The 20,633-nt window shown below is 39.5% G+C and overlaps 1 protein-coding gene across 1 annotated transcript in view; it reads left to right on the forward strand.

Annotated features, from left to right (window-relative positions):
* The window catches only part of CLRN1 (clarin 1), a 46,145-nt gene that overhangs the window by 21,543 nt on the left and 3,969 nt on the right, over positions 1 to 20,633 (forward strand). Inside the window, exon 2 of the mRNA XM_031957771.1 lies at positions 9,289 to 9,468. Coding sequence (XP_031813631.1) covers positions 9,289 to 9,468 — 180 coding nt within the window. The remainder of the gene's footprint in view (positions 1 to 9,288; positions 9,469 to 20,633) is intronic.

Here is a 20,633-nt window from a genome sequence, read left to right on the forward strand (position 1 = left end):
TTTGTCTCTGTCTCTGTTTTTATCTGTCTCTGTCTCTCTCAATCTCTCTGTCTCTGTCTCTCTGTTTTTAATCTCTGTCTCTGTCTCTCTCCTTCCCTCCCCACCCCCCGGCAGTCTCTCTTTCTCTACTCTACATGTCTCTGTCTTTGTCTCTCTGTCTCTGTCTCTCTTTGTCTCGGTCTCTGTTTCCCTCCTTCCCTCTTTCCCTCCCTCCCTCCTCTTCTTTTCCCCTTCATTTTGGAACCCTCTCATTAAGAATCACTGGGGTTCCTTCCTCAGATCTACATTAAGAATTTAAATTGAAAAGGAGATTCAATCAAGAAATTACTTCTCTCCCTTCTTCTCATCTACTCCATCCTTTAGAGTCAGAGAAAGGAGATTGTCCTTAAAAAGGGCCATATCATGGGCACATGGAGGGATGGGAAAAGACAGTGATTTTACCTAGAGAGGGGGTACTCTGTTAAATTTTTGGTTACCACCCTTAATCTATTCACCTAACTGAGGTAATATTTGAAAAGACTTACTTAGCACAACCCTAACACATAGTAGGCATTTAACAAATTTGTGTTCCCTTCTCCCCATCCCTAATGAAAGGCTTTCTTTTTCCCTTTTGAGATAGTGAAGTTATCAATAATGAGGGCCATGGTTGAGATGGAGCAGAAAGCTAATGAACTCACTGAGGAAGGAACGAGAGCATGCTAGAGATTAATAGCAATAAAGATCCACACATCAGATAGAAGAAAATAGCATGAACATTAAAAGGGACAAGTTGCTGAGTGTGATTGAGAAGGGTCAGTCTTAAAATGGCGGGGATGAACAAGAGATATGGTGTTCTTCCTCTTGGTCCTGGGTGGGGAGAGTCAGGGATGGAGACAATGAGAGACAGTGGTCAGTATTGAAGATTCAGTGTCTTTAGAAAAAAGAGCGCCAGGGATTTGGAGGGACTATAAAAGGGAGAGGTCAAAGGGAAGCTGGGCCATGGACAGGGAATTCTACATGGCACCATGATTCCCAAGGTGGGATAAGGACTGGGATCAAGCTGAGACAGTCTGGAAAGGGACCGAGGTTTGCAGGAGGGGAAGCAGGTGAGAAGAGTTTTCTTCTCCAGAGAGGAAAGCTGAATCCCAGTTGGAGGAGGCAGAAGGAAGAATGTGCCAGCCGTAGGGGAGAGGGAATTACTCAGTCTTGAGAAGTTTGGTAGAGTCAATCATCCCTGAGGTTCTAATTAGGATGCTGGAGTGAAGAAGCCTGGACCAGCGGTGCATCCCAAGTGGATTCTTTCCAGTTAATTGCACCGGCCAGATAGAGGATGGGAAGGGAGAAGAAGGGAAAGCTGAGGTTTCTGTCCTGGAATGTGTCGTCCACCCTGCTTCTACATGGGTCCCTTCCAACCTACTCTCACCGACACCAGCCTGGCTCATACCCTTCTTGGATCTGGATAGAGCTATGGTCTCCCTGCCTCTGCCCTCTCCAATCCATACTCCTCCATCTCACTGCCCAAGTGCTCTCCGTCCCATGCCCACAGAATTCTCCCTATTACCTAGGGCAGGGCTTCTTAACTGTTTCCCCTCATGACCTGAGGAATTTTTTTTTTTGCCTGAGTAATTTTTAAGCAACCTTAGGTATAGAAGTATATAAAACAGGTATACAAATCAAAAATTTACTGATAATAAATCATAATTTTGTGACCTCCATGTTGTTACTCAACCCACAGTTTAAGAAGTTTGACCCAGAGTCTCAAATCCAAATTCCTCTGCTTGACATTTTAAGCCCTTCTCATCTTTACCCCAACTTCCCAGTTTCATGATATTCTCCTCCCCACATTATACACACTCCTGTCCAGGCAAACTGGCTTCCCGCCCCACCCCTTACTTTTTTGCATTTCATCCCTGGGTTCTGGGCTTGATGCCTGGAATACACTTCCTAAAATTTCTTAAAATCCCTAATTTCCTTCAAAGCTCAGCCCATGGGATGCTTTCTTCATAAGGTCCCTCCAGATTTCCTCAGATGCGAGTCTCCCCCACCAAGATTATCTTGACTTTATTGCCACAAATATTTAATTATATAAATGCTATCCCTGCCCTGCTCTCTACCCTGATGGAATAGATGCACCTCGAGAGCAAAGTCAGCTTTGCCTTTATCTTTGTCTAAGTCCCCATTGAGGAGGTTAGGTGACACCATATTGCAAAGAATGCTGGGTCTGAAGACTCATCTTTCTGAATTCAAATGTGACCTCAGACACTTCCTAGTTGTGTGTGGCAAATCACTTAACCCTGTTGCCCCAGTTTCGTGGATAAGAAAATAGCAAACCACTAAAAATAACAAACCCCAAATTCGGTCACAAGAGTTGGACGCAACTGAACAACAACAGGCTCTAACACATAATAGCTGTTTAATTGATTGGTTGATTGTTAAAGATGAAGAAAGCCTCTTCAGATAGGAGCTCCCAAATAAGGGTCCCCTCAATTGAATATCAATTTAGATGTGTATTAATTCACTAGGATATGCCAGGTAATCTATCAGAGTGATCCTGACCTCATGGATAGATAACACTGGTATTCAAATAAATATGTTATAGGCCATTACAATTTAAGTCCCCATTAGTGTGAGTAATGAAATAACTGCATTATTTGGTTTGATATTGCCTATTTCTATGGAGCTGGAACCAATGAACAGGTTTTACTTTGAATTGTGTGAGTTTGACTATTTGGGACCACTTGACTGGATTCCTTATTCACACTAATGGGAATCTAGATGGGTGGGAGAAGTGTTATAGGATAGAACAGAATGAACCATTGGAATTCAGGAGATTTTACTTTCAGTTGCACTGAATAAAAATGGCTTGTTGGAGCAGGTGGTATCAGGTTTGGACCTTGACAGAGAAATATTTAATCATGAAAGCAGACATGATATAACAAGGCAGCAAAATATACTCTTTCTCTATAAATAAGGCAGGGGACCCTGACCTGTTTTGGGTCATGGAGCCCTTTGGCAAACTAATGAAGCCTGTGGATCCCCTCTCAGATTAAGGTCTTTTAAAAAAATATATAGTCAAAATAAATGCTAAATTTCAGTTAGAGATTAGCTAAAATAAAGATATATCTATATTTTTATAGATATAAATATTTCCCACCCAGATTCATGGACCCACTACACGCGGATCTACAAGTCAAAGGAAGTTATTCAAAGTTATTCAAAGGCCATATTTTTTTTTCTGTATGTGATATTTCTTCCCTTTTTGCCTATTAATGTGCTCATCTCCAAACCCTACTTATTCCCTTGATGTATTTCTATCTGCCTAAGGATCCCTTGAGTTAAGGACCCCTATTATAATGAATTTCTCCTGGAGGCTGATTAAAGGCCAGATCATAAAAGCAGTAGCTAAGCAAGGTCTTTGCTTATTATCAAGAAGATTGGCCTTTCTCATTGCATCAGTTGGCATGGGAGGTAATTCCCATTTTGACAGTTTAAAAGCTAGTCAAATCCTTGGCCCTTGGGGGGAAACTTAAGTCTCAGCAAGTGTTTTTGTCCTGTTCCTTCTGTGTAAATTACTTTTATCATTCAGGGAACTGGGTCAGTGATCCTAGATTCTGGTTAGATTATCTTGTGAATACATTCTGAGGGAGAGGGAATCTCTCTGGTAAAGACTCCATTAACAAAAGCAGCAGCAGCATTATATAATTTTAAGGTTTACTTCACATTATGTAGTATATTAGTAATTTAGTAGTATATTAATAATATTATTATATTACATAATTTAAGGTTTACAAAGTATTATATCATTTTGCTCTCACAATAAATCTTTGATGAAGATGTTATTATTATTCCCATTTTATAGTTGAGAAAACTGAGGTGCAGAAAGGTTAAAAGTCACACACCTAATAAGGGTCTGAGGTTCCATTTAAGGGTCTGAAGACTTCCTGACTTCAAGTCCAGCCCCCTATCTAGTGAGCCACTTAGATGTCACTGTTTGCTTCTAAGCAAGGGAGAAGACCTCAGGGACCATCTCAAGTTAGCCCAGGTCCTCTGAGGCAGAGGCAATGATGAAACAGACCACAGACTCTATTAGTAAATGATAGATATATTTCTGGGGCTCCCCTCCTCTCTCTTTCTACATTAGAAACTTGTGCCTGAGAAAGAAAACATTCCCTCAATGACAATCCATAGGGTCAAGAGCAGTGTTTGTTTTTAGGAAGAGATGGGCGTATTGATAGGCAGAAGGGCAAAAAATATAGCACGTAGAGAAAATACAAAATGGCTGTGGTGACGCCATTCACTCTTAAAGAAAGAATGCCTTCCCTTGACTTGTTGATAGTTCATCAGATAATTAGAGCAGCAGACCAGATTGGGACGGTCAGGCTAATAAAAGATTATGGAGAAAGCCCCAAGTCCTCTGCCTATTTTACAGGCTGAGGGTTAAACAAAAAGGAAAAGCTACCCAACTCTTGTTTCTAAAATATCTAAATAAACTAAAATCCCAGACCAGGCTTGCTACAACAACTTCTGCCAGGGCTTTTCTGGATGTTCCTCACTTAGCCTCCGGCAAAGAAAGGCATGTCAGGAAAAAGACAAATTAGTTTTAATATGTCTAGCTAGTTATTAGATATCCAGGTATTTTTATCAGATAAAGTAGCAGGCTGATAAGTAAGCAAAACATGAAGCAATTAGTCTCCTGGTGTACAACTTTCTGACAATGAAAACTTTACGAGAATTAAATACAAATATATACATATATTCTAGGCACCTCTATTCATTTCCTGTATGATAAGAAGACAGATATATATATCTAAGTTGCTTCAGTTTAGCAACACACCTTCAACTTTGGTTCAGATTTGAGTAAGATCCCTGATCCTTTCTATGGCATAGGATATCTACCAGTGGACAGATGGTGGTAGCTTAATTCATTATCATCACCATCATTACAGGTAGAGGTATATATATGTAAAGAGAGACAGAGAGACAGAGAGAGACAGAGACAGAGAGAGGCAGAAATATACAGAGGTATCTGTATTAGACAGAATAAATAGCTGTCCCAACATGAGAATTCTACATTAAATCACTGTTCCTGTTTCAAAAATCATATGCTCTCAGAGATCAGGAATGGGGCTATAGGGAGCAAATTAATCAGTAGTTTGTCTGTGGATAGAGAGTTGGTGAGGATCAATGAATTCAGGAATGGATAACATACCTGAAGCTGAGCTAGCACAGTGCCCCTCCTACTAGATGGCAATGATGGCCCCAGGTGAGCCATGACTCTGAAAAGAGGTTAGAAGATGTAAGATCTCAGAAAACAGATATAAGATGATGATGCTATTGGTGTCAAATTCATAGAACCCATTTGATTTTTTTTAAAGAATCACAGAGGGGCAGCTGGATGATATAGTGACTAGAGCACCAGCCCTGAGCTCAAGAGGACCTGAGTTCGCTCTTAGCACTTACCAGTTGTGTGATCCTGGGCAAGCCTTTCCAAAAGAAAACAAAAGAATCATGGACTCTCAGGGTGAGGACCCTCAAAGCCAGTGAGGGGTCACCTTGCTTGACTTAGCCCAGCAGTGATTTTTCCCAGGAGCCTACAATCAAGGGAATGATTAATTCATTGGTTATGTCACACTCTAAAGTGAACTAGGAGATGTTGGAAGTCATTAAGTGTGAATCCACTCTCTTCAAGTAGACAACAATATGTCTCAATGTTTTGAGTTTTTTCTGGAGAGGGGATCTTTCTGTTGTTCAGTCTTTATTATACTTTCTTAATAAATATCCTTTGATAGATGCTAATTTATATTAATTGGTTATTTGTGATAGTTGGGAAATATTAATTGGCAGTGTCATTGGGGAGAATATTCCGAATGAGGGTTCATGAGCAAATATACTAGAGAAACCCAGACAATCCCTTAAAGTCATCCTAAGAACTTTGAAGGGAGAAGCAGTAGCAGAACTCTGAGCACCCAACCTTCCAATGCAAGGAGAATTGAGACATCCCAACTCTTCTTGCACTGGCAGGACTCACACTTAAAAAGAGTGGATTCACATTTCAAGCAGTAACTACCTCCATTTTCCTACCAATTTCACTTCTTGATGTAGTGTGCCTGATGGAGAAATCACTTTTTTGCCTGGAGAGCAACTGTTATTTCAGTTGCTGGGTTGGTTCAATGATGGGCTAAGCCATTCAGCCAGCTCCTTGACTTTGGCTGGTTATGGGACACTGGGTGGTTCTTCGAGTCTTTTGAAGCTAACATTCTTGTCTCTAATACTCATTCTCTGAATATCAGGAAAGAATAAACTCAATAGAGACAAAAAGGAACAAAACAGCAAGGTATGCAAGGCTTCAAGGTGACCATGTAGGGGACAGATCCTCAGATCAAGCAGCTCACAGTATTCCAAGCCACCAGGGAAGAGAGATTTCATTTGTTCTTGTTTTTTGTATGCACAGCATATTAGCATACTAGCTAGTCAGTTGAATAAAGAGCTTTTTGCCACTGTGGAGTTAACAGTCGGGAAACAGAGAAAACCTCCACATGCTCCGAATCATTTCTTCCTTGCCTGTTTCCAGAAGCAGCCTTACCAATCCTTTCCATGGGCTGATGCAAGAAAAAGCCTACAGTAACATATGATTAACTGGTCCTCATCTTGCATTTACAATTAAACGAATTAAATTTCTTTTTTTTTTTCAATCTGACTTCTGGTCTATCCCATGAAGACCTTTTTGGAGCCTGACTTGGTCATCCAATGTATTAGCTAGCTATACACCCCAATCTTGTGTCAACTGTAAATCACAAAAGAGGCTCTTTGATCTAGGATTGATAATCTAGGACCAGCACAGGGTCAAGCACAGCTCTCCACTGGAAATCTCCTTCCAAAGTGTCATCCAATCACTCGTGAGGGTCTTTGCCATTCAACTAGTTCTAAATCCATCCAATTGTATTATTCCCTTGTTCACATTTCTCTCTTCTTCATAAGAATACAAGACTTTCCAGCAGTGAGATTTGATTTTCACTACTCCATCCATACCTCCATCCTTACTTAGTTCTTATAATCAATGACATGTACTTGAGAAATGGGTGACCATGGTCAGAGACAGTATTGGATCATGGATCATATGCTACGGGTCATAGCAACCGGTTCAGCTGGGATTCAAGACCATGCAATGTTAGTGTCATTAACACAATGGACTGACCGAGTCAATCAGACATAAATAGATAAATCAAGAGATGATTCCATATGAACTGAATAAGGTAGATATCTTCAATATTCATTGATGATAAGGATTTATGTTTCAGTTGCTTTTTTAAAAAATCAATACTTATATAATAAGGACATACCCAATATTCTATGAATAATTTTACCAACTTTCACAATGTCATATGCATTCTTGTCAGGTTAAGGAATGATTTTTAATTGGTCATTCAACCTTTTATCTGCTAACAATTAAATCTTGCCATGAATATAAAAATTAGGAATTAGTTATTTCTTCTAGCTAGAAAACATTAAAGTATTCTTTTCTCAATCACAGAAATTGATTTTCCATAGATTCATATCACATAAAAAAATACTGACAGATGCTAAAGACTTCTTGCACTTTAAGTGCAGTCAAGAAATACGTTTCTCTAGGCCTCAGGGAAAGCTCAAACCCACCTTTAGTGTTTGAATAGCAATATACTGGAAATAATAGTAAGTGCTTAAGCCAGAATTTTAATTTTAGAAAATAAAGTGAACTACTGAGAAATGCCATTAAAAATTTCATCATCATACATAGTGACTGAGATAGGAAAGGGAGCAATTATTTATTTACACAAGGTATATTAGAGGTCAGATCATCTTTTCCCTCAAAGTTCTTCTTCTAATGGTATTTGCAAATTTTCAGGACTGAATTATTTTTTATTTTTTTTAAAATTCTCCTGGTTTTGCTCACTTCACTCAGCACCAGTTCATGTAAGTCTCCAAGCTTTTCTGAAATCAGCTTCCTTATTGTGTCATATAGAACTACAGTATTCCATTATATTTATGTCATAACTTATTCAGGCATTCCTCAATTTCCAATTTCTTGCCATTATGATTAGATCCTTCGAACTATTAGTTGTTAAATATTTTTCTAAGTCTGCTTAAAATTACAATTAAATTGTACAAATATTTATTTGAAGTGGAGTCAATAAGAACTTATTGGTCATTTAGTATGTGCCAAGAGCTCTGAGTATACAAAGAAAGGTATATGCAAAGAAAGGTATTTCCTTGCCCTCAAGGAACTCATGTTCTATAAAAGTATTGAAGGAGAAACAGATGAAGGGAAGAGGAAAGGGAAGAAAAAAGGGAAAAGGAAGAGAAAGGAAGGGAAGGAAAGAGAAGGGAACAGGAGAGGAAAAGAGAAAAGAGAACAGAAGACACATCTGATAAGCATCTATTATGCTCCAGACACTGTCAAACACTTTATGAATATTATCTCATCATAGCTCTTTTTATCAGCGAGGTGATTCAGGACAGTTCCAATGGTCTTGTGATGGAGAGAGCCATCTGTACTCAGAGAGGACTATGGGAACTGAGTGTGATTCACAACATAGTATTTTCACCATTTTTGTTGTTGTTTGCTTATTTTTTGTTTTCTTTCTCATTTTTTCCCTTTTTGGTCTGATTTTTCTTGTGCAGCATGATAAATGTGGAAATATGTATAGAAGAACTGCTGATGTTTAACATATGTTGGATTACTTGCTGTCTAGGGGAGGGAGTGGGGAGAAGGGAGGGAGGGAGAAACAATTCGGAAAACAACATTTTGCAAGGGTGAATGTTGAAAACTATGCATGTGTTTTGAAAATAAAAAGCTTTAAAAATATTATCTCATTTAATGGAGAAGACATACAAACAACTATATACAAGCAAAACATATATAGAATAAATCAGAGTTAATCTCAAACTGAAATCTTTACCACCACCCCCAAATACAAATACAGACTCCAAGGCACTAGTACCATATCTCCTTTCTTCCCTTAATCGCTAAGGAGGACTAAAAAAGGTTTTTGCAGAAGATGGGACCTTAGCTGACGCTTGATGAAAAAAGCCAGGGAAGTCAAGAGGCAAATGAATAGAGGGAGAGAGTTGCGAGAATGGGGAACTGCCAATGAAAATACACAGAATGGAGAGATGGAGTGTCGTACAAGCTTGTACAAGCTTGTACAAGCTTGAAAGAGCTCTAATGGTCTTCAAGAGGAAGAAGGGGGGGGGGAGAAACAAAGAGTTCTATTTTTAGTCCATCAAAAATAAGATTTTTTTCCAATTCTTTGTGTTCTTCTCAATATTCAGTTTTTCCAGATTTGGTCAAAGTCATCCCAGTGAGCATCCATGTGAATATCATTCTCTTCTCAACAATCCTTATTGTGTTGACAATGGCAGGCACAGCCTTTTTCATGTACAATGCTTTTGGCAAGCCCTATGAAACAATTCTTGGTCCACTTGGATTGTATCTCTGGAGCTTCATTTCATGTAAGTACTACGTTCTAGCTTCATTGATAAATCTGCCTTCCTCTTTCCATTAAAAAACAAGCTTAATTATAAGAGGCAATGCTGTATTCAAGACTAGAGCTACTTCAGGTAAGTTTATACTAGAACTTACACTAGAGATATCTTAGGAAGCCTCATCTCAGGACCTGAGAATTAGTTTTTTGTCAATCAATAATCAATGGTCTTTATTGAATACCTACTGTAAGTCCAACACCAAATGAGGCACTATGACATAGAAAGATCAATGAATGGAGAGTCAGGAGATCAGGTTTTTTGACTTTGGCTCCCTACTAGTTTTATAATGTTGAGTTGGTCAGAGAATCACAGAGCACAGAATCAGAAATTTAGAGCCAATCCCTTAAAATGATAAATGAGGACACAGCCCAGAGAGGTTAAGTGATATGATTTGAACCCAAGTCCTTTGAATCCAAATCCAGTGGGATTTCCCCCATTGTTTTCTGTTGTTTATTTCTATGACACTGTTTTACTACAATTCTCCTCACCAGTAAAATCACTCTAGTTCAGACTTCATTTCATTTCAGTCATTTTCAGTCATATCCTGACTTTGGGTGACTCCATTTGGGGCAGAGATATTAGAATGGTTTGTCATTTCCTTCTTCAGCTCATTTTACAGATGAGGAAACTGAGGCAAACAAGTCACTTGACTTGCCCAGGTTCACACAGCTAGTAAGTGTCTGAGGTTGGATTTTAACTCCAGGTGATGAGTCTTCCTTAGTCCAAGGTCCTACCCACTGCACTACCTACTACCTAACTGGCTTAGAGACCTTCATTGCCTCTCACCTGGATGATTGCAACAATCTCCTGATTTATCAATTTGTCTCAAACATCCTTTCACAACCTCCTTCTAATCCATCTTCTACATAGCCACAAAAGTGATTTTCCTCAGGCACAAGTCTGATTATCCTCTTCATTAATTAAACTCCAGTGGTTCCCTACTACTCCTAGAATCAAATGTGAATTCCATCTTTGGTTTTTAAAACCCTCCTCCACCTGGGTTCTCACTACCTTTTCAGTCTTTTTACCTGTTTATTACTCCCTCCACATATGGTATGATCTAGTAATATTAGCATATCCCTGGTCCCCCCACACACACCCCATTCCATCTTGGGCATCCCTTCTTGCTTCTGCTTCTTGGACTCCTTGACACCCTTTAACACTTAGATAAAATGCTCTTTGATGCACGAAGCTTAGGCAGCTAGGTGACTTAGTAGATAGAATTCTAAATCTGAGGAAAGGCTTGAATTCAAATTTTGTTTCAGATACGAGCTGTGGGTGATTCTGGGTGAGTGACTTAAACACAATCAGGCTTAGCTCCTACATCTATACAATAGCGGATAATAGTAGCATCTATCTCACTACACTGTTGCAAGGCTCAAGTGATATGACACATGCAAACTGCCTTGCAAACTGTAGAGGGCTATATAAATTTTAGATATCATTATGATTATTATGAAATTCTAGCTTTCATGGAGGCTGTCCTGATTCCCCCAGGGGCTAGTGCACTCCTGCAAACTACTTTATATTCATTTTGTATGTAATCCATATATACTTATTCAAGAGAGTGTTGCCTGGGACCTAATCACAAAAAAGAAATCAAAAAAGGAAGTGTCAAATCACCTGTAAAGATCTAGTCAATCCAAGTGATCTTTATATGGGATGAGAATTAGTCCCTTGAGTGAATCAGAAAGAAGAAATTCCATAGGATGAAGAATTATAGGTTATGCTTCAAAGTGACATTTCAAAGTCAGTTTACTGATTTCAGAAATCAGATTTGAAGATGAAAAAAATCCCAAGGAAATGGAGTACTATTTGTAAAAATGCTTAGCACAATGTGTACCATCTCTATCTGATTGCTCACCATCTCAAAGAGGAGGAAGGGGATGGAGAGATAGAATTTGGAACTCAAAACTTTAAATAAAATGTTTCTTTAAAAATGTTTAGCACAGTGGTTGGCATATAGTAGGTACATAAATTCTTGGTTCCCTCCTTTCCTTCCTTCATCTGTTTTTTCATTGGTTCCTTCATTCTTTCCTGCCTTCTTTCCTCCTTTCTTTCCCTTTCTTCCTTCTGTGCTTCCTTCCTTTCCTTTGTTCCTCCTTCCCTTTCTTCCTTTCCTCCTCTCTTTCCTTTTCTCCCTACCTCTTTTCTTTCTCTTTCTGCCTACCTACCTTCATTCCTTGAATCCTTCTCTTCCTCCCATCCTTCTTCTCTTCCTTCCATTCTCTCTTGTTCCATTCCCTCCTTCCCTTCTTTTTTTCCTTCCTCCTTTCCTCCCTCCCTCCTTCATTCCTTCTTTCCCTCCTTCTTTCCCTTCTTCCTTCCCAGACAGAGGCAAAATCCAGGAAGTCACAAGCACTATATATCACAGGCAGGATTTCAGGCCAGGTATCCCTGGCTCCCAAAAGTGAGGGCCCATCTGCCATGAACCGGCCCCATGCACAATACTCCCCCCCCCATGCACAATACTCCCCTCCCCACGTGCACACCCAAGTCAGCAGGTAAGAAACTCTCCAAATTTCCCAGCAGAAGCAGCTCTGTGAGAAGGTGGCCTCTGTGAGCAAAGAAATCAGCTGCATATTCATGAGCAGAGATGATCCTCCAGACGGCCCCTGCTGTTCATAATCATCATCATCATCACATCTGAGCTCCCTGATGCTTCGTGGCACCCCATGGGGTGCCGCAAGCCCAGAATTCACAGCCAGGGGTGCTGTGAGCTCTGGGGCCTACGTGCCAGGCCCAGGAGGGGCTGTGTCCCAGACTCCCAGGGCCAGGGCAGCCGGGGCCCTCTCAGGGTGGGTTAGGGGCTCTCAAAGCTCAGAAAGATGCCCAGTGGCCCCCCGGAGACCACAGTCTGGAGCTGCTGATTTTCATCCCTAGTGGGCAGGGAGGAGTTAATTCCTTTTGTACAAGACCACCCTCTATTAAGTACTTGATAAATACATTTTCATAATATGAAATTCACCTATTCAGACCATGTAGGGTATGACATGAAAACTGGCAAAATCTAGTTTACCTTGAGTTACATTTATGATTATCACCTTTGCACATGACAAAGATACATATATAAACCCATACAAATGCAAACAAAAAAAATATGAATCCACGAACAAATCACAAAGAGCTGGGTTCAAGTCCTGCCCATGATGTGTACTAGCCATGTGACCCAGAACATATTTATTATTTTAATACACTGGGCAACTCTGTTATTCAGTCTCACAACTCCTCATGATCCCATTTGGAATTTTCTTGGCAGAGAGACTGGACTAATTTGCTATTTCCTTCTCCAGCTCATTTTAAAGATGAGGAAACTGAGGCAAATAAAGTGTATTGATTTGCCCAGAGTCTTCCTGACTTCAAATTTGGCCACCTAGCTGCCCTAAGAACATGTCTAAGAGACCAGGATTTCAGAAAAATTCCCATCCCTGCTTTAGCCTTCCACTCTCTCACATTGAGGCATCCAGAGAATAATGGATAGAGTGTTGAACTTAAAGTTAAGACAGGTTAAATTGAAATTCTGACTCAAACATTTACTAGTTATGTCATTCCGGGTAAATCACTTGTTTTTTTCTCTCTCTGTTAACCTCATCTGTAAAATGGGGTAATAATAGTACTTACCTCCTAGGATCAACTGAAATAACATGTGTACTAAGAGCTATATAAATGCTACTTATCATCATTATCATCATCGTCATCATCAGTCTGGATAGTCTCCTTTTCACCCTGGAGAAATTTCTATCCTGGTGAGCTCCTCAGTTTCAGAAAAAGCCTCCAGCTATACTCCGCCTTCTTGTCGATCTATCCTCATCGTCCCCTTGCTCCTGGCATGGCATCCTGTCCCTCCTGGTTCTACCCTCTAACTCTAGAACCCTGAACTATCATATTAATTCTGCCATTGTTCCTAAATGGGATGTGTCAGTCTACTCCCTGATGGCCCCCCTCACCATGCAGCTTTTTAAACCAAAGTGTCCTTCCCTACCCCTTTGTGTCCTGTCCCATTAGCACTTAAAAGCCCCAGGGCTGGAGTTATTTTTGTGTTGTGTGTGTGTGTGTGTGTGTGTTTATATTTCCAGTGTTTTGTGCTAAATAAATGCTTCTTCATTCATTCATTCATTCAATCAGGTCTTCCAGACTCCAGGCTCTACCCATTGTACCACCCAATTCATTCATTCAAATTTTCAGAGCAGGCTAGTGGGTGGAATGAATTTCTTACACTCATGAAAATAAAATTCCAATCAAATAAACAAACCAAACTTCTCATAAAACATATTTCAGGACGATGAAAGAGTTCTGATTCCATAAGCATGGATTCTTCCTTAATAACTTAGCTCTCAATCTCTTGTAGAGTCTCTTAATGAGCCATGGCCCATAAATCCATCACCTGGATTTTATATGTGTACTAATAAGCCTCTCTAAACTCCAACACCTAGCACATCACCTAACACAGAGGAGATATGTTTTGTATTTTATTTCATGTTTCAATCAATAAGCATTTATTTTCTCTCCATTCTAATTACCCCAATCTCAAATTTGAAACAAACAAAAAAATGAAAACAAAACCCTCTTGATAAATACACACAATTGAGCACGACAAATCCCACAATTTCATGTCCAAAGATGTGATTCTGTATCTTGAATCCATCCTTTCTCAGTCAGAGGTAGATAGCATCACATAGCAAATCTTTACTAACTACTTGTTGATGGACTGGCTGGTCTTCTGATGACTGATCCATCCCGGCTCACACTCAGAGCCGTTCCAAACTGATAAAAGAGCAGTCATATCTCTCGGTGATTAACATAAGCATCAAGAAATTATCACCTTTACCTTCACACCACAATTAACAACAGAAAAGGACTTCACTGTAACCAAACTGTTTAAGATGTTGGTGGCTGTTCTTGTTTGGGGTGTGGAGTAGGGATGGTGGTTTCTGGATCTCAGCTTCACACACAACAACTCACTTGTCATTTATAATCAGATATTTCAGGGGCAGGGCAAGAGCCAGCCTGAAAGACTAGTCATGTGCCCACGGGTAAAACAGAGACAAAAGGTGAATCTACAAGGAGTGAGCCTCAGTCCACTATAGAATGCTTTGTTCCCAGATCTGGAGGAATATAGGGTCAAAATGATAAGGTTTGGGATTAGGAAGCAACAGTATTTGGGATACCTTATATCTGATATATAAATATCCATCCAGCCCTGGAACCAGGAAGATTTGTATTCAGATCCTGACTAATGATAAGTGATGATGATGATAATGATAGTGATGATGATGGTGATGATGATGGTGATGGAGATGGTTGATAGCAACAGCTAGCATTTCAACTTTAAAGGTTTATAAAGAACTTTACAAATATCTCATTAGATCCTCACAAAAACCCTGCTATTATCCCCATCTTACATAAAAGAATACAGAGGCAGATAGAGGTCAAATTACCTGTCCAGGATGACCCAGCTAGTAAATGTCTAAGACTAAAATTAAACCTGGATCTTTCTGACTCCATGCTGATTCCATCCTTCTATCCACTGCACCAAATTAACTACCCCCTAACTTCAATTCTCCAAACTTTCGCCAAATGTCTACTGTTCTGAGTAACAGAGCAGGTGCCAATTTACTTTTCCTCAAAAGGAATTTTCTATACCAATGAAATCTCAGGTATGGTATTTACCTCCCCCCCAATAAACACAAAATATGTATTTGTGTATATGTCTATCCGCATATAAGAGAGAGATTTGTATTTTATATGTATATCTGTATCACCTATATCTATCTATTCATTCATCTCTCTAGCTATACAAATTTATTTATACAAATACACACATGCATATCTGGTGTCTGTGGCAAATCTTCCAACTACTATTTCCAAGGCTGGTCCTCTATTCATTCCACCACACAGAATTACCCAGAGAATCTCACAGACTATAACAGTCCATCCCACCAATGGAGAGTTTTCCTCACAATAACCCAGTGAGACAGGACAAGGTTCTTGACTTGCCCATGGTTAGTCACACAGCCAATAAATGTAAGGGCTGAGATTTGAAGTGAGGATTCCTGACTCCCCATTCAGTAGTCTTTCCTCAAATACCATACTACATATCCAGTATGTGTATATTATATATATATGTATATATGTAATATGTGTATACATTATATACATATATACAATATGTATGAGAGAGAGAGAGAGAGAGGGAGGGAGGGAGGGAGAGGGAGGGGATAGGGGAGTCTCTGGAGGGCAGGAAGACTATAAGGATCTATAATGAGTTAGACAAAGTCAATTAAACAAATATGGTCCCTATCATCCTTTAAAAATGAATGCTATTTATTATATAGAGTAACAACTAGATTATGTGCCAATCAACTATGACAGACTTAACTCTTCTCAGCAATACAGTGATCCAAGACAGTTCCAATAGACTTGGGATAGAAAATGCCATTCATATCCAGAGAAAGAACTATGGAGACTGAATGTGGATTGAAGCACGATAATTTCATCTTTTTTATTGTTTGCTTTTTCTTTCTCATAGTTTTTCCCTTTTGTCATGATTTTTCTTTCACGACGTGACTAATATGGAAATGTTTAAAATGATTGTACATGTTTAACTTACATCAGATTGCTTGCTGTCTTGGGTGGGGGGGAGGAAAGGGAGGAAGGGATGAAAAATGGGAATTCAAAATCTTACAAAAAGTTGAAAACTATCTTTACATGCAATTGGGAAAATAAAATACTCTTCAGGGGGAAAAAAAGAACCAGATTGAAATACTGTTGAGAACAAATACAAACAAATCAAATACAAGTCCCCCCCAAAATGGATGCTATTGACATCTGTATAGTTAATAAGCTGAATATGCCCCCCAAATATAATTAAGCAATAAGGACACAAGAAAATAAGGCACTTGCAAAGAAAGCTCACCTTTTGTGTCAATGGTGCTGTCTGTAATAAGCCGGCTTCGGTAGCATGAGTCTGCTATCCTAGATGGCTGCTTTAGTGTTTTGAGGGGCAAAGATTTGCATCTTACTTTCCTCTGGGGCCTTCCTGGGAAGGGTGGATAACAGGAGGCCTCATGTGCTTGGCAGACAAGGAAGGGCAGCGCCTAGTAACCAGAGAGCAGCATGAGAAAAGATAGATTAAAATTGGGCGAAATCACAAACAAGAAGCAGCTCAGAGTTGTCCTTTCTGAGAAAGAGCTTTTAGCGGGAGATGGGAAGCCCTTGAGCCTGAAGTGGGACCCAGAAGGTGAGGAGAAGGGATTTCATGCTTGGAGAGGAGGCACAATTACAGGGTGAGAGACTGACAGTTCCAGGCTACGGGTGCCGGATTTCAGAATAGGACACTAAAATCATTTTCTTCCAGCCATTTATATTAAAGGGATGGGATTAGATCATCCCCAAGGTCCCCTTTCCAGCTTGAAAAGTCGGTGATTCTGTGAACTATCTTTAGATGTTTTCTAACTTTTGACCAGTCACAATTAAAGCCTCCCGTAACATCCTTCCAGTCTTGTATCACACGACTCCCCTTTAATCACTCCGTTCAGTCAAACTGGTCATTTCCATTGCCCAAAAGGCACTCCCTCAATCTTCCTTTTCCTTTGAGGCTCAGGGACTGCCTCTTCAATGAAATCTTCCCTGATTGCTAAAACTGAAAGTAGTATTTCCGTATTCAAATGTTCCTATGGCACTTTGTAGTTCTTTTTTATTTGGAGAGAAATTAATATTTTACTATTATTAATTTGTGATCCATCCTTTCCTTGCTATCTTTGTTCTGAAGGATGGAAATGAGTGAGGTAAATCTATGTTCACCACAATTCCTATTGGATAAGTCTTGTACAACATATTTGAATCACATTGGTATTTATACAGTGTTTCAAAGTCTGTAAAGCCCTTTACATATATTATCCTCTTTGAATCTAAATACCCCCTTGAGGCTAACATTATTCCCATTTTACAGATTATGGAACCAATTAGTAGGAAATACTAATAACTAGAATTTATATAGCAATTTGAGGTTTGCAAATACTTGTATTAACTCATTTGATCCTCACAGAAGGTAGGTATTATTGTTATTCTCATTCTACAGATAAGGAAACTGAGATTGAAAGTCAACTCTGTGACCCCCTTTTGAGGTTTTCTTGGATTGCTGTTTCCTTCTCTAGTTCATTTTACAGATGAGGAAAAGGAAATAAACAGGGTTAAATGATTTGCCCAGAGTCACAGCACAAAATCTGCATTTAGGTCTTTCTAAGCCCAAATCCCATTCTTTATTTGCTCCATCACCAAGCTGCCTAGTCTCCATACTCACACAACTTCTAAAATAACAGAGAAGCAATTTGAACCCAGATTTTTCCAACTCTAATTTTAATGTTTTAGTTATTATGTCACATTGTCTCTAATAATGTATCCCCTACGTGGAATGTAAATTTTATGAGAGCTTAGAGTCTGCCATTTTTCATTTTTGTGTCCCTGGCACCTGTTATATGACATTTTACGTGGTAGGGATTTAACAATTTTTTTAAAAATTTCATTGAATTACATTTATATTTATCATTATGAACCCATATCTTTTTTGTCAAAATTATACAAAGTTAATCCTTCCCCATGCCTTAGCTGCAGTGTTAATTTCCTTCCCCTGCATACTATTTGTATGGCCCTGAATATTTCCCCCTAAAATCAGACCCTCTGTTTTTCCAACAATCTCATCAACTTAGAAAAATTGCCTTTTAATCTAACATTCTTTTACATGGAGCTGTTCCGGCTTCCTGACGCCAAGTGGTAGCTGCTGCTTTGATTTAAATATATCTGTATGAGCTCTTCTTTTCCTAAACAAAGGCAAGATTCAAACCCACTGTCCTTACTCCCTGACTACAGCCTTCTTGGGTACCCACAGCAAAGGCACTTGCTGCCCTCTACCTGTTTTTGCAGAGTTCAGAGAAATGAACCCCCTTTCTCTTTCTACTCCCCCCCCCCCCATTGCTCATTTTCTGCATGTATAGATATGGCAGCCATCAATCATTTGAAATGAAGCCCCAGGAGGAGATAACATCTTCCATTTTTGGAATTCTCCGTTGACTACATAATCTTCAGTGACTGATTTTTCAAGAGATTTTTGCATAATTTTACAGAAAATCAGAGCTCACCACGGGCAGAGATTTCTTTCTCCAGCCAAGGCATTTATTATGGTAGGGAGGAAAGTTGAATGACAAGGGGCAAGAGCGCTGGATCAATGTCGGGAAAAGCCTGGGATTGAATCTCGCCTCTGCCCCCGACTGAACAATGATGATGAAAATGGTCCTTGGATTGGCATTTCAAAAATAAACTAAGCAGGATTAATGGCATGTTTGGTCACGTACGCAGTGTATGATAAGAGATCTCCTCTCTATTCCGGGCCCACAGTGATGGAGACCCACCCAACTCCAATTCCCCCATAGCCAGGGATCTGAGGGTGGGACCACCCACAGGATTCCTAATATTTCCCCAGACAGTGGAGAAAAACTGAAATGCTGTAGGTGGCAACTAAATCGGTCCGCCACCAACTCAAGCCTGCATCTTTTTTTCAGACACCAGAGCAAGGGTTTCCAATTCTAGATGTCTGAGCAATTGCCAGAAGAGCAGAACACATGTGTTGTTCCTGCTGATAGGTGTGAGGGCTCAGTGAGCACCTGCTGAGTGCCTCCCTTCATTGCAAAGGCAGTCAACTATGGGAATGCTCCCCATACTGTGAGCTGCAGTCCTGGCATATGTGGGTTGTTTTTACCAACTGCCTGTCTTTCTCTTTCTTTTCAGATTTTTGTTATAAGGGAAAGGCTCTTTGGGTAGGGAATATGGGAGGCTATACTTAGAAATAAATGCGTGGTTAAAAACAAGGAGCATCAATAAAATAGAACACAAGGAAATACAAAAGTGGGTGTGGATGTTGTTACAGATGGATGGTGCCATGTGTAGAAGGCTCAACTTTGATTCAGGAAGACCATCCTCAGACACTCTAGGGAGTCAATTCATGGCCTGCCTCAGTTTCCCCATCTGTAAGATGACAATGATAATGATGTGACCCAAAAGAACCATGGCAATATCCCAAAGTCAAATCCAGTATACTTGATGACATGAATCAGGGATGTTTCCACATCCAGATGTGACCAAGGACACTGCTTAACTTCCTAAAAACAGATAAATATTTATCTAAAGACACTGGATGTTGCCAAGTAGCAACTCTGTAATTCAGCAATCCCTAGCAGCTTCTTAGGGTGCATTTGTAGTCATTCCCTGGCTTTAAATCCCACTTTTTGCCACCCAGTCTGTGTGAGCTTGAGTAAGTTCTGTAAAGTCTCTGGGTCTCAATTGAGGTAGTTGGACCCAGTGATCCCCGAGATGTCTATTAGCTTTACTTTTATAATCCTATAATTCAGCCTTCAAAGCATGGCAGGTTCAAGAAAAATGAAGCAAAAGATCTCTTCTGCTAGGGAATGGGCCTTCAATCTAGGAAATCAAGAGCTTTTCTTCTTTACCTTGAATTTTATGGAGAATAAGGAAACAACCACCTTTATTTTTGTTTGATTTTTTTTTTTGGCATATATATATAGGAATATAATATGAATATAAATAATTATATTTATTTCTGAAGTGGTGACCTAGGGTTTAGGGAAGAGACACAGGGATATTATTTGATACTTCTGCCCAGGACTGACCACTATAAATGAATTTGCATGCTGCCTTTGGCACCTTTGCCCTTGATCTAAGCCCCCATGAGTATCATTAGAGAAAAAAATAGAGTAGGAAAAAAATTAGGTAGAGAGGAAAAAAAAAAGCCAAATTTCCCGACTTCCAGGATAGTGATCTATCTTATTTAAATTTAGTCTCTTTCCACTAGGACCTCGTCCATTACCCTATGCCAAGCAAGTCTTTATTGAATATACTTATTAACTTTATGTCAAATATGCACATATAAATACACACATGTATACATCTATATACATAATATGTATGTTTCCTCCTTTAGAATCTAAGCTCATTGCATGTACAGATAATTTCATTCTTTGTACTTGTCAATTCAGTCCTAAGACAGTGCTTGGGTATATACTTGATATTTATAGAATACTTTATGAGTTGGTTGATTGACAAATGCTTTCTTATCTCAT

This window comes from Sarcophilus harrisii, chromosome 3 (genome assembly GCF_902635505.1).
Source record: "Sarcophilus harrisii chromosome 3, mSarHar1.11, whole genome shotgun sequence".
NCBI classification, from domain to species: domain Eukaryota; kingdom Metazoa; phylum Chordata; class Mammalia; order Dasyuromorphia; family Dasyuridae; genus Sarcophilus; species Sarcophilus harrisii.